The sequence below is a fragment of the Camelus dromedarius genome, chromosome X (assembly GCF_036321535.1).
Source record: "Camelus dromedarius isolate mCamDro1 chromosome X, mCamDro1.pat, whole genome shotgun sequence".
In the NCBI taxonomy this organism is placed as follows: Eukaryota; Metazoa; Chordata; class Mammalia; order Artiodactyla; family Camelidae; genus Camelus; species Camelus dromedarius.
Window position 1 is genome coordinate 25,524,689 of NC_087472.1, and position 10,464 is coordinate 25,535,152.

Genomic DNA, 10,464 nt, shown 5'->3' on the forward strand with positions numbered 1-10,464 from the left:
TTAATCTTTTTAAGTATGATTAACTGTCAATATTTAAGGTACCCAGCCACAGTAGGGTGAAAAAAATTATGTAAAGCTAACCTACCAAATAAAGACCAATTTAATGTGGTTCTACTTTGAAGCAGAAATGGACTTAAGTGAAAGTATTAAGCACATTTAAGGATGTTGCTGCTAGGTGAAACTAACCCATTCATGTGGTTCAGTGTAGAATCTTGAGGCTTCTTTAAGTGCCATGTCTTAAAAGATGAGTGGGTTCATACACTAAGGACTTAATTTCATTTAGCACCGCCCCCCTCCCCAAGTAAAGAAGTGTTTCCCCAAAGTCACTGTCCTTGTCACCTTAAAATGAGATAGGTTGCTCCTCAGAAGAAAGCAGAGTTTTGTTTAAACAAGGTTACAATGAGGATACCTGTACCCCCAGACTTTACATGGGACTTACTTAAAATCTTTTATAGGAGTTTGGCACTGTTTGTTTTTTAAGTTCGGGCTTTTTTAAGAGGTGAAACATCAGATTAGAGCTTGGTTCTCTGAGAGTGCTGGTAAATCTCCAGGTTAATTGTTCCCCCTTACCACAATTTCATTCTCTTGAATGGCTATAATATGTGCTGAAGTAACTTTATTTAGTAGCTTTACAGTCGATTAGAATGTTTTAAAAAGCATTAAACGCTATGACTGAAAAGGAAAAAAAAGGTCCTCTCCAGCAGTATCTACTCTTCTCCCTCTCCCAGAATCTATATTTTTTGCTTCTACCATAATTTTTGTTTTAAGATGGGGAATGAGTAGATATGAGAGTCCCACAAATTAATACTAAAAGTTCATATTGAGCTAAAATATAATTATACCTTGACTACAAAATTTTAAGGTTATTTTTATTTACAAGTTTTGAAAAATGTACATTTTTTACATGGGTTACTTGTGCAAAGTTAGATTTAGAAGAGTGATAAATGCACAAAAGGTAACAATGGAACATTAGACAAAAACATTTACAAGCCTTGTCCCACACTGCTACTTAAAGGTATTGTCTATCTAAAAGTATAAATATCCAAAGAAAGATTGCAAACTTTGACTTTAAGGTTCTTATAATACTGAAAGGGAGGAAGAAACTAAAGCATGCAGCTTTAACTGAGGATTTGAGTGGAAAATAGTTTGCTATAGATATGTTCCCTTCCTTGGATTAATTAAAACTCTAAAACATGATGGGGGATTATAAATTTGTTAATCTAGGGTAGCACTGCTCCTTTAAAAAGATTAAAGGATTTTCCAACCCTCCCTAGGTCAAAAACTGATTGTTTCCATTCCTCTGCTCCCACACCTCTTTAAAAATTGAAAACCCAGAGACGACTTCAGTATTCTGAAACTTAGCATGGCTGTGTCCAGTGAATACCTTGCAAGGAAAGGATGTGTCAGTTACAACTGATGCACTCCTTTGGCTGAGTCCTTTCTCATTCTCCTTCCTACCAGTAAAAAATGTCTTGTAAGCTGTGTTGGTTAGATCTTAGTAGCATAGCATTTTTAGCTTCCACTGCTCTTTCAAAATGGATGTTTATATGAATTTGTTCTCCTGTTTTCCATAGGCCTTATTCCAAAAATTCACTTCTAAATCCAACACAAGTGAAGGACCAGCCAGGATGAAACACTTCAGCAATCATTCTGTTAAAAATAACATTCTGGTCATCAAGCTATGCATAAGCACCACTTGTAAAACAATTCATTTAAAAAGCTTAGTGTACAGTACAGTAACACAATACTGCCCTACAACTGGAAATGAGATACAACAGAAAAGGAATTAAGCATTAGTAATTTTTGCACGTAACCCAGGTACAGTACATTTGATCTCATAGAGGGTGTTTTCTGATGTTTAAGGAGAGGGTAGAAGGGGTAGGAAAACCTTGGCAAGGGAAGATGGAAACAGCACAACAGCTATTTTGCTTTTAATAAAGTAAATGTAATGACACTGAAGAATAGGAAGGTGACAAACACATCAATATATATTTTTCTTATGACCAGCTGCTGCTTTTCCTGCACCCGGGTCAACAGTCACGCCAGCTCTGTTCTACTATCGCAGAAACACGTTTTTCATATTCCCGTTTGTTCTCCTGGTACAGCTGAGCAGCCTGGCTGTTTGCTGGACTATTGGGATTGGGTTCATCCAATAGAGACTATAGAGACAATTTGTAAAAGGTCAGTTCCTCAATGCAAAAAATAAAACTATATGTATATTCAAAGCACTCACTTGAGTTGTCCTAAGCAGCAGCTACATTTGCTCTCTTAGCATAATAACCCAGAGTTACATTAATCTGCTAGTAGCTAGGCAAATAAATATGTTTTCTGGTGGCTTAGGTCTTAATGACCTACCTTTCACTTAACTTACGACTTCAAAAACAATTCAATTGCTAATATAAACATATCAAAGGCCATAGTCACATTGAGGAAAATTCACCTGTATGGATGTTAAAATGGAAGACACATCATAGGTTGGACTCCAACGGTTCTGAAGTATGTCCAGACATATACTACCATCTGCATAGACTTAAGAGCATAGAAGTAGGTATGTTAAACATAATAAAACCATTAAGGTTTTAACATCACAGTCAACACAAGTATAGTCAAGAACACTGCTTTTGAGGCTTAAAAAGATTCCTAAGATGCTTCTCAGTTACCTTCCTAAAAGAAGAGTCATAATCATTACTAGTGAAACCATCAGGATGATTGAAGAATGTCAAATGTAATTGGCATAAAACTGGAAGATACTTAGTTCTTGTTCTTCTGAAAAGATAGCCCTACTATCCAGGAAAACACACACATTTCTAACAGGGTCCTGAGTCATCCATAGACTTTGGGAAATTCATTCCACCAAATCTGTAAACTCTATCTCCTATCTGAAATAACAGAAGATAGCTCAGAGTTCACAAGGTTTCATTTTGGCATGTAGATAAAAAGATCTGATACCCTGGAAAATACTTGATTAACCTGAATAAAAGGCAAGCTGTTGTAGGTCTACTACTAGAGAGAGAGCGAAAAAGCAATTTGGTAAGTTAGAATCACCTGTGGCACTTTTCCACTCTACTCTACACCTGGGCCGCAACCACAGCCTCTGACAGTCAGTAGGCCTGGAGTGGGGCCAGGGCATCTGTATCTTTTAGATGTTCTGTGCTAGTGCTTGTCTGCATCCAAAGCTGAAAACTATTGTTCTAAATGCTAGTGAAAATAATTACAACACAAAACTACCCCAATCTGGCCTTACATTAAAAGGAAGCCTCAAGAGCATCCTTATTTTTGTTTAATAAGTAAATGATAAAATCATCAAAACCAGGAGGCTTTGAGACTCCCACAAAGGCAAAGTCCCTTCACTGCTTCAGTTCTCGGACTGCAGACCAAGACAGTAACAGACCACCATGAACAAGTTCAGCTTTCAGGAAACAGCAAGAGGCCCAAACACTCAGGTACTACAGACAAATAAATAGGAAATGTGGAATATCTCCAAAATAAGCAGTGTAGTAGTTTAAAATACTATATTAAAAGTGATACTTGCCATTTGGATGAAACATCTTAGAGACAAATCTAACCGTAGGTGGCTTATTTGGATATTCTTCAGTGAATTCTATTGTAAGCTTAAAAGTTCCTGTAGTTAGAAAAGAAAGGTTTAAGAAAACATACTTATCACTTTGTCCATAGTACTTTGTTTTTAATGCTACATGACTTTTTTTTAAGAGTATTAAATAACATAATGCAAAGATATAGGGTAGAGAGGAAAGAGACCAGGTAAGAGATACAGCTCCAGGGTTTGCTCTAAAAATGAACATCGTAAGAACCACCACCCAAAGGTGACTGCTTTTTTGTTTTTCCAGTATTCTCCCCCAAAGTTAAATACAGCTATCTTAAACTCAAAATTACTGCCTGCAGGATAACTTTAGCCACTGTACATTTAGAAGACATCCTTAAAATGACAAGCATCTAGAGCCAAAGTTTGGCCTTCCTCCTATAGAAAAACTAAAAGACCATGATAAAGGCCTGTTTTGATCAGCTGCTATCCTCAACTATCCAGTGATTTTTAAAATGGACTAGAAAGAATGAGAGCACAAAGGTTCAAAAAGCAATGCTAGAAATACACATCAATAATCAAATTATTTTTAAAATAGCAAGGAATAAGTACAAAAGTGTTCACTGGCTCCTTTTCATGTGATAGCAAATCTATAATGAAAACATAATTGAATGTAAGCCAGAAAAAACTTCAGTCTCTTCAAAACCCTTAAGTATGACTCACAAGGTACTTCAGTGTAAAACCAACTCAATTATTCACACTAATGGATGGAATTAATGGCAGAAATAATTTTAAAATCACATTACATTGCATTCATGTCTCCAGTAAATTTCTTTCTAATGATGTTTATTTACGTTACTACTGAAATGAATTCCTTTTCTTGAATATGTGCCAACTAAGGTAGCAGGAGGCCCTAAAGCACACTAGGTTATAGACTTATTTTAAGAAATGGACAAACTGGATCTCATTCAAGAATTGTTGGATGTTATGATTTGGGGAGATAATTTTCTTCAAAATGTCATTTTTCATTGGGTTTAATAAATTCAAGAAAACAACTGGACAATTGTTTTTTCCTAACTGAAACTTCAAGTATACTTAAGGAATCAGTTACTATCAGGTATAAAATGATGCATGTTATATTACATTACTCTGGTCCACTTAATAAATTACTTATTCTAATACAACAGACCACAGAGTATAATTTGTTACTGGTTCCATCAGAGTTAGCAATTTATTTCCTCCTTACTTCCATTCCTCCTTTTCATTTAAGAAAAAAAGAGAAGACTACAATCATTCTCCTGCTAGATCTGTCACATATAACAGTACCAAAAAGTTTGTTTTCTACCAGCAAGCTCATGGGAAACAATTTGTTAACAAAGTTGCCCCTGGTATGAAAATGTGTTCCAAAATTTCAAGAATAATTTAAAATGCAGCATATAGAGACATATTACATTCCCCAAACTATTGTTACTTCCTAAACTTGAAAGTCAGATCTAAAGATACCACGTATTACAACTAAGGACAAGAAAAACATTTTGGAACTGAAAAACATGCTATAGTCCATCAGAACACACTTCACCTTTATCACCACCTGGTCATAACTCTTCCTATTTTTGAGGAAGAAATCATAGTTCTTCCTTTCCAGTTTTACTGATATTATAATATGCAAGAAAAAGTAGGAATGAGTGTTAGTTCAAAACTTTGAGCTTCTTTATATATTTCAAGTATAAACACATTTGACTCAGTGTTGAATTCCACTTAAATTAGAGCCTAGAGATTTATCATCAAAAAATTGCTCTAAAATTGGTCAGATTTAATAGCAATTGAAGCTCCCAGGTACTTTAAATTAAAATCGTCATTACATTTGATACATAAAGGTGGTAAAGTCATACATAAGTGGAAACAGTGGAGCACCATGGGGAAGAGCTTTGCAGTCAGATAGACCTGGGTTCAAATCCTTGCTTTGCTACTTGCTAGTTGTGAAACCTTTGGGGAAGCTGCTAAACTTGACTAAACCTCAAGTTCCTCATCAGTAAAATGGGGTTTATAATAGCACCTGCTACATAACACTGCTGTGAGGTTTCAATGAGGGAAAGATGCACAGTGATACAAAATAAGTCTTCATAAATATTTTGGCTACAATAATTCTACAGTTTCACATCTCTAGACCCAGCTGAAGGAGACAAAAACCAAAAATCCAAACTTCACTATCAGTCCAGAATTTATAATTAATTAATTCATAATTAAATAGTTCTTTTTCTTCCTGACCTACATCAAACAACCACAGTGAAATGCAAGTTCAGTACATATGCTGGTGGCTCACAAAACCCTTGACGTGAGCTTTCTGCCTACTGCTTGCCCAAAAGTTCAACAAGGTGGTTACCTAGCTACTAAAGAAGTTAATCAAGTCTTTTGGAACAGCTCATTTAATATCTTGAGGAGTGAAACAACCTGCTTATGTCTACTTGAATATAAATTAGGACTTACCTAAATCTTACTCAAAGTACACATTTAAAGGGATATTTCATACTTTTAGCTACCTTAAACAGTGAGAACCTCTTTAGTACAACCCTCAATGCAATTTCTGAGATCTAAAACAAATGTTAACGAAATTCAAAATCCCAGAACTAGTATGACACAAATGAGACTAGAAGGCATCCTCTGAATATTTAGAAGGGTAGGCTTTAAAATAACTGAAAACTTAAGCCTCACCATTATTGTACACAATCTGTACTGATTTTGTTCATCCTCCTGAAGAGACCAAAACATTGTAAGGAAAGTATCAATTAATCCATTTATACATAGGGACCAGGAAAATTATGTAAATGTGTGAAATGGCTGGTGTATGGCAACAGGGAGTGACATGGTTAAACTAGAGAGTGTATATTATGGCTGAAGACTGTCACAAGTTCAGTTTTTTGAAAATGTTGTGTTGGCCAAAGAAAACACCCCTGCAGGTGTTTTCTGCCACTAGGCTACCAGTTTGTGAACCCTGAGGAGAAAGCAAAGTACATGCACTTAAAAAATTTTTTTGATGATGGAAAAGTCTAATTTTTAAGGTAATACCCAAATGTTCTTCATCATAGGACTCATCTACCTTAAGAACACCCCTAGTGGGTTTTATGTGATTCATTTTTAAAAAGACATGAAATTCTGAAGAATATTATCTATTATGAAAATCCAACCCTAGTATCTTACTGCATCTATTAACAATTTTCTGATGATGTGATGGAGAATACCTTGTTCCTTAGCCTTTGTATTCAGCATACATACCAATATATTTTTATGAGGAAGTATTGTCTTATTTGGTAGTGTAAGCTCTTGGGAACACAGTCCTCTTACTTCAAGTGTGTGAAGTTAAATCAAAATACCTTTAAGAGTTCCTTTTCTTAAAATTTCATCTCTTTAACTAGGGCCTGGCTGTTCCAGAAACTCGCACTACAACTGGTTTACAAGGAAGCAACAAAAGTAGTTTGGGGGCTGTTGATTTATACAATACATTGGCAACAGCAATATCAACTATGCCACTGGTCCCTAATCAGGCTTTTCCAGTAAATTCCCTCACTGTAAAATAAGAGTCACTTTTAAATGGTGAAAAAAAAATTTTTTTTCCAGCCACGGTCAGTGTTCTCATCACCTGAGGAAGCATCCATGGATAGCAGACTGCTCAGCAGAATCAACAGAAAAGGGTACTGTCATGTAGCCTGAGTAATTCCTCTCAGTAATGCCAGGGTGGAGATACACATCATCAAAAACAGAACCAGTCATGTCAAAGGTAGATAATGGATTACACAAGTACCTTTTCAGCTTATACCACTTAAAACAAGAGAATTACCTTTGAAATATTTAAAGTTGCCTACCCCCAGCAAAGTGATGTACTATTAATAAAGCTGTGCCCAGCATAAAGCAGTCTGAGTAAAATCAGGAGGAAAAAAGAAGCCAATGAAAATGAAGCCTGCTGGAGCTAAAGCAAATACACAGTTAATCTGCACATAAAGCTTAAGTATGAAGAACTAGCACCAATCTACCTAGTAGAGAAAAATTGGGCCTAGCTAGCTCTTGCTACAGATCAGTTCAAATTCTTTACTGCACTAAAGTAGTATGCCTTCAGGATCACACTCTCCTGCTGTCATTTCTTTTTATTGTGGCACTGAAGAGCCATGATGTTTACCCAGGGGGTGAAGGAGAGAGGAAGCTAAAAGTCTAGTCTACTAGGGAAATTTCAGTACTTGAGACAAACTATAAAACTGGTTGATATTGACCTACCTCACACTATCTTGTGGTTGGTAGCATCCAAAAGCAATCCAACTTGGTAACATAAATAAGTATGTACCTAGCAGTTTGCAGAAATGTTTTTTTCCACCTTCAAACTGAGTTATGTGCATATGTGTATGTATGTATATATGTGTGTGTGTGTGTGTGTGTGTGTGTGTGTATCTGTATATATATATATCTCAAATGCTATGTGACCAAAGGAAGATAAATCATTGACAATAAACCAGAAAGATAGTTTTCTTTTTTAAAACACCTCAAATATTAAAGATGTCAATCAGTAGTTCAAATACTTTTAATCATCTTTTAAGTGTATGAAAGTTTCAAAAACAATTAATTCCACACACACACAAGTGCACATAAAACTATGTCAGTGTCAATTTCCTGGTTGTGATATTGTAGCACAGTCATTTAAGATGTTACCAAAGGTAGGGGGGTAGGTGAAGTGTATACAAGGTCCCCCCGTATTATTATTTATTACAACTGCACATGAATCTATAATTATCTCAAAATAGGAGGGGCTTTTTTTTCCAAAAAATCCTTAAAAAGCATTAACATGTGTTTCTTTAAAAGTCAAACCTAAACCCATTAAAAATCATGTACCTGTAAGTACATGTAGTACCTTCAAGGAGGTTGGACACTGGTCAAGAGAGTACATTAAGGCTACCCTCAATTCTGAAGCTGCCTTGAGATTACTGACCATAAAGTCCTGATAAAAGTACATGCTGAAAACTCATTTAAAAATAAGAAACAATATTATATTCAAACTGGCCATTAAAGGTGCCATTAAAGCAGTGAGGCTGACAGGTATCCAGTGCCAGGTTGTAGAAAGCAGGCAGTTGTGTGCAAGGGATTCTTGCATCCATTCACCATCCCACAAACAGTTCCTGCCCTTGTACCAGAATTCTGAACCAGATGGTCCCTGGGGTCTCTGAGTCTATCAGCAAGTGGTTGGGTTGATAGTAACTCAGTATCTCGATGGCGGCTAAATTTATGAGAATCAAAACCCAAACCTCACAAACCCTTAGCAGCAGTGGTACGATGCTCCTTTTAAAAAGTGACTGCCTTACCCAGATTTTTTTTCAAAGAAGCAAGGGAAAAGGTGTAGTTCTAGTCAAGCGGACAATAGCCAGCACAACATGCCACATACTGGATTCCACTCAAGCCTTTAGTAGGCAGAGGCTGGGGAGAAGCGGGTTTCTAAGTAGGAGGGACTTCTAGGATGGCTGGGAACCCTTTCCCCAGATGATCAGGCTCCTGAAAGGTGGGTAAAGAAACTCTCTTACCATCCTCAAACGGGGTTCCTTCAGGCCTGCAACACAGAGAAAACCCAGTCAGTCCCTGCTGCAGGGGCTCCCTTCACACCGGTTCATCTGAGGAGATGGCTATTCTGAGCTCTGCCCACTCCATCTCTGGTAAACCACCGCTTCCCGGGTCGCAAAGCCACTACACGTAGAGGTTTGGGGCTCAGAAACCTCGGGCAGGCCGCCGCGCCGAAGCGCCACCAGTCCCCGCCCCGCCCCCCTTAGAACCCCAAACGGTTCCCCTGGCAGCGGGAACCGAGCTAATCGAGGCACAGGCTCCGGGGAGGCGCCTAGGCCCAGTCAGCCCCAAACCCTTTCCCTCTCCCCCCGCCTCCACACAGGGCCGGTCCCGGAGGGCACACCCGTCCCCCAGCTCTCGCCACCACCCGGAACGCAGACTCACCCAAAAATGACCGCGTTCCAAACCATGATGTTGTTCTCGGACGGAGCCCCGCTGACTCCGGCTGGAGGATCCTCCTGCAACCTTCAGGGAAACAGACAAGGGCCCCCGCGATCCAGCACCCGCGCCCGCTGTCGGTAGCCCAGCCGCCCGCCCGGCCCGCCGCCGGCCCCGCCCTGCGATCGCAGCCCCCGGCCCCCGGAGTCCCGGGCGGGTTACCTCTTGAAGTCCCTCATGAGGCGCCGCCGAGCCGGGGTGGACATGTCTCTAGCGGGGTCAGGGGTGGGGCATACACCGAGCTCTCGGGTCCCCGCGGGCGGTAAGGCGGCCGAGGAGGCTGAAGAAGCTGAAGAAACCGAGGGGGAAGCGCCCAGAGGAACAGCACTGCCTCTCCGAAGTCGAGGGTCTGTCTGGCGCCGGCTAAGCACCACCCCAGAGTAGACGGGGGCTGAACCAACCTGGAAGGAAAGGGCGGGGGTGGAACGTCGAAAGCCGGACAGGCCGTACCAAGACGGGGCGGAGGAGGGGGGAGGAGGAAAGTTGCTTAGGTCATTAAACCCCCGCGGGAGGCGGGAGACGGGCAGCGGGCGGCCGGCGGGAGGACTGAGTGGGGTGAGAGGAGAGGTACTGGCCGAATCGGAAATAGACTGTAACTCACTAGGATTGGGTGGTGGAACGGGGTCCACCCCCACCTGCCAATTTTAAGACGAACCCTGGGAAGCTCTTTTCTGTTTTCCTTTTTCTATCCTTTTTTTTTTTGAGATCAGATCCCTTATTAAAGTGCTCACTGTGGCTGAGGGAGAGAAGAAGGATGGAAGTCCCGAACTCGACTAGGAGGGAGTGGGCGGAGGCAAAACCGGTTCTCCAAAAGCCGGAACTCTAGGGGGCACACCCCCTGCGGACTCGGGAGGCTGGGGAGGAGGGTGTGTGACTCGTTAAAATCACTG

General features: G+C 39.8%; 1 protein-coding gene across 1 annotated transcript; it reads right to left on the reverse strand.

Moving 5' to 3' along the window:
• Positions 1 to 855: 855 nt before the first annotated feature.
• UBE2A (ubiquitin conjugating enzyme E2 A) lies at positions 856 to 9,988 on the reverse strand. Its single transcript, XM_031445671.2, has 6 exons — positions 9,737 to 9,988; positions 9,521 to 9,601; positions 9,100 to 9,125; positions 3,533 to 3,622; positions 2,441 to 2,529; positions 856 to 2,159 (listed from the first exon to the last, which is right to left on the reverse strand). The coding sequence occupies exons 1-6, from the start codon at positions 9,778 to 9,780 to the stop codon at positions 2,031 to 2,033; spliced, it is 459 nt and encodes a 152-aa protein (XP_031301531.1). The 5' UTR covers positions 9,781 to 9,988; the 3' UTR covers positions 856 to 2,030.
• Positions 9,989 to 10,464: the final 476 nt, after the last annotated feature.